The sequence below is a fragment of the Salvelinus sp. IW2-2015 genome, unplaced genomic scaffold (assembly GCF_002910315.2).
Source record: "Salvelinus sp. IW2-2015 unplaced genomic scaffold, ASM291031v2 Un_scaffold3349, whole genome shotgun sequence".
Taxonomy (NCBI): Eukaryota; Metazoa; Chordata; class Actinopteri; order Salmoniformes; family Salmonidae; genus Salvelinus; species Salvelinus sp. IW2-2015.
Genome location: NW_019944633.1, coordinates 48,236 through 52,530, shown reverse-complemented (window position 1 = coordinate 52,530; position 4,295 = coordinate 48,236). Strand labels below are relative to the sequence as shown.

General features: G+C 51.8%; 1 protein-coding gene across 1 annotated transcript in view; it reads right to left on the bottom strand.

The window, feature by feature from the left end:
• Nucleotides 1-2,840: 2,840 nt before the first annotated feature.
• The window catches only part of LOC112075704 (speckle-type POZ protein), a 24,350-nt gene continuing 22,895 nt past the window's right edge, over nucleotides 2,841-4,295 (bottom strand). The window contains exon 5 of the mRNA XM_024142656.2: nucleotides 2,841-3,761. Within this exon, the coding sequence (XP_023998424.2) occupies nucleotides 3,617-3,761 (145 nt within the window). The 3' untranslated portion in view covers nucleotides 2,841-3,616. The remainder of the gene's footprint in view (nucleotides 3,762-4,295) is intronic.

The following is a 4,295-nucleotide window of genomic DNA, read 5'->3' as shown; positions in this document are numbered from 1 at the left end:
TGGAAAATCTAAGTAAATTCAAAGCCTTCCCTTTCACAACTGCTTCCCTCCCCCCGCCCGTCTTGCCTCCTCCCCTTACTCCCTTCCGTCTTGCCTCCTCCCCTTCCGTCTTGCCTCCTCCCCCTCCCTCCCTCTTCTTCCTGCTGCAGGGCAGAGTAGAGCAGTGGACATCAATCTTAAGGCCGGCTTCTCTTCTTTAGCTGTGGCGGGCTGACACAGCCACAGAGCTTGTTACCCAGTTTACAGCACTGACCTGCTGGCTCATCTCTCATTCCCATAAAGAGAGTGAGTGATGGGGTGGCATGGGAAAGAGGGAGAGGGAGGAGGGGAAGGAAGGACATAGCGACAGACTTATACAGCATGCATGACAATAGCACACGCCTCTCCTCATCTATCCCTCTATCCATCCATCTCTCCCCAACGGTCTAAACCGCTTACAGCGCCCACACACACACACACACACACACACACACACGGGAAGCTAGGACACGAGTATGTAAAGTAAAGAAGCCAGCTCAGAGGAGTCCCAGACTTTTCTCTCCTCAACGACAGACTTGTTGGTATTATAAAGGAGAACTGACAACAATTCAAGGACAAGGCTTAGTAAGAGGAAGTGTGACTAAACCATACGTATAGAAATATACTCCATGTGGTTCACGATGACTCGCACATGTACACACACACACCTTGATCTTGATGGCAGAGTCTATTCCATGGTTGCAGTGTCTGGAAAGCATACTCAGAGGCTGTTGTGCCAACAGTACTATATCAGAATGGCATAGTCTCTCTGGCCTCTACACCGCTCCTCTCCCCTTTCCCTCCACCTCACAGCCCCCTGCCTGTTGGACCACTTTCCCTCCCCTCCCACTAGCCTACTCCTCCCTCCGCTCGCCGTGACTGCCACTTTGCCTCTCTCCCTCCCACTAGCCTACGCTCTGGCCTGTGACCACTTTCCTCTCCTCCACTAGCCCTGACTGTGACCACGTTCCCTCCCCTCCACTACGCCTAGCTCTGCTGTGACCACTTTCCCTCCCCTCCCACTAGCTCTGCCTGTGACCACGTTTCCCTCCCCTCCCACTAGCCCTCGCTGTGACCACTTCCTCCCTCCCACTAGCCTAGCTGCGGCTGTGACCACTTTCCCTCCCTCCCACTAGCGTCTGCTGTGACCACTTTCCCTCCCTACCTAGCTCTGCCTGTGACCACTTTCCCTCCCCTCCACTAGCTCCTGCCTGTGACCACTCTTTCCTCCCCCTCACTAGCTCTGCCGTGTGACCACTTTCCCTCCCCTCCCATAGCTCCTGCCTGTGACCTTCCCCCTCCCTCACCTAGCTCTGCCTGTGACCCACTTCCCTCCCATAGCTAGCTCTGGCCTGTGACCACTTTCTCCTCGCACTAGCCTAGCTCTGCCTGTGACCACTTTCTCCCTCCCACTAGCCTAGCTCTGCCTGTGACCACTTTCCCTCTCCTCCACTAGCTCTGCTGTGACCACTTTCCCTCCCACTAGCCTAGCTCTGGCTGTGACCACTTTCTCCTCTCCTCCACTAGCTCTGCCTGTGACCACTTTCCCTCCCCTCCCACTAGCTCTGCCTGTGACACCATTTCCCTCCCCCTCCCACTACGCTCGCCCCTGTGACACTTTCCCTCCCCTCCACTAGCTCTGCTGTGACCACTTTCCCTCTCCTCCCACTAGCTCTTGCCTGTGACACCTTTCTCCCTCCCACTAGCTCTGCCTGTGACCCACTTCCCTCCCACTACCTAGCTCTGCCTGTGACCACTTCCCTCCCCTCCCACTAGCTCTGCCTGTGACCACTTTCCCTCCCTCCCACTAGCTCTGCCTGATGACCACTTTCCTCCCTCCCCACTAGCCTGCCTGTGACCACACTCTCTCCCTCCCACTAGCCTGCCTGTGACCCACGTCCCTCCTCCCACTAGCCTAGCTCTGCTGTGACCACTCTCCTCCCTCCACTAGCCTAGCTGCCTGTGACCACTTTCTCTCCCCTCCCACTAGCCTAGCTCTGCCTGTGACCACTTTCTCTCCCTCCCACTAGCTGTGCCTGTGACCACTTTCTCTCCCTCCCACTGAGCCTACGCTCTGCCTGTGACCACTCTCCTCCCCCCTCCACTAGCCTAGCTCTGCCTGTGACCACTTCCTTCCCCTCCACTAGCCTAGCTTGCCTGTCCACTCAGATGTCCATCTCCTACATGATCTCTTCTCTCTCACTACTAATACCAGAGATCACACCATTCTATCTGAAAGAGATGTAGAGATGTGTCCCAAATGGGCCACCCTAGTCACGAGTAGTGTACTAAACATGGAATAAGGTGCTTTTGGGCCACAATTGTAGCTACGTAGGTCCTGGTGGTGTTAGCTAGTGGACAGAGGTGGCTGGACACCTGGCAGATGATGACTGATAGACTGGTGTGGAAACAGCTTCTCTAGAGACTTCAGGGTGATGGGAGTGCTGATAGGAGTCCTGCTGGGCTACAACCTCGGTCAACAGAGACAAATCCTGTTCAAATACACACCATTAGCCCGGCGGACCGAGGAGATTACATCTGTAGTCACAGACAGGAAGCACACTAAGACCAAGTCAAACACAACTAGAACTGACAGTGCCAACAGGTAAGGCTATACACCAGACATACCCTGGCACTTACAGTACAGTAGGATCAGGTGTGTGTAGGGGATTTAACAGACRTCGATCATGTGTGGATGAGATGTAAATAGGGCTGAGTGCAGCAGTTTCAAATGGGTGTTTAACCAGTCAATCATTGGCAGACATGGTCACACACACACACACACTAATGACAACTCAGTAGATATTGAAAGACAACAAGGCTTTTACAATCCAAAATAGCTGTATTTTGTGTTGAGACTAAACATTTGTRAGCGTTTTGACAGTGATGTAGGAGTGCGTTCTAATTCCACCAATGAGGAAAGMAGTCCTGAAAAGGGTCAGAGTAAAAACAGTTGATACAATATGTTTTTGTATGTCGTTTTTCTTAGAGAAAAAGGTTYGACATTTTGAACATTAAAACGTGTTCATCTCCATCTTGTTTCTTGCAAAAATCACCTTTCTTTTCACCCTTCGGCGAGAAAAATGCTTAAAATGTTATTTTGTACAAGATGGATGTCAAACATGAACTACAGGATGTTTCTCTGCTCAGGGAAGATGACTGGGACATGGTGGCACTTCATCACCTAAAACTTTCTCTTTGTCCATTTTTGGTTATTGTCTTTTTTGTTTGATTTTCTGATTTCATACATAAAGCTTGGGTTTTTACACAATGCTACAAGGAGGAGTTTTTAAAAAAAAAGTAAAAAAGAAAATCAATTTACAACTTCTACCTCCCTCCTATACCCAAACACTGTGTTCTCTACAGGTGTACAGGGTAAGGTAGTCACTGTCTATATTCAGTTATCAGGGTGGATCATCCCTTTTTTTCATCGTCTTTGTACCAAATCCATACCATCCCCCCTGTATTTTCAGCTGAGGGAGGAGGGAGGGAGGAGCTCTGGTATCAATCTGGGCATCTCTAGGTTCTGGAGGAGGAGGAGAGCAGAGTAGGGCCCTCTGTGTTCCCAGGGCAGAGCAGAGCAAGGGATCCAGGGACACTAGGACTGTTTGAGGCGTTTGCGTGGGGGTCCCAGGAAGGGGCACTGGGCCGAGGCCAGGGAGCGATAGGCCTCAGCCACCAGGTGGGGGTGGGATGCCACCATGGACTTCCAGCCAGACGTCTCCATCACCTCAGCAGCATGGCTAGAGAGAGAGACAGAGAGAGAGACAGAGAGAGACAAAGAGAGAGAGAGGTGGGGGAGAAAGAGAGAAAAGTCCGAAGGAGAGGAGGAAAGAGTGAGGCAGAGAGCGAGAAGGAGAGATATTAGCKCGGTTCTAACCTGGCTGCTCCATCCCATTCCTCCCTCCATCCTCCACACAGGCCTGACAGACTGCATACCACTGGGCCCTGTGGGAATCCCCAGCCTCCTCACACCCTCAGGGTGCACTACTGCACTATCACGCACACACATACATGGCCTTTAATGACATTTGTTCTGTGTATTAGTGTGTGTGTGTATGTTAATGAAAGTGTGTGTGTGTCCAGCAGCAAACCTCCCAGACATCCAGCCCACCTCTGACCCAGTTCCCTGGTAGGGACATGTACCCCCTGCTCCCTCTAATGGCCAATGGGCGAGGAGCAACCTCATGCCGTGTATGCTCGGTCATAGGAGAATCGCTCTAGTTAAAGGGATACTTCGGCATTGACAATGAAGCCCTTTATCTACTTCCCCAAGA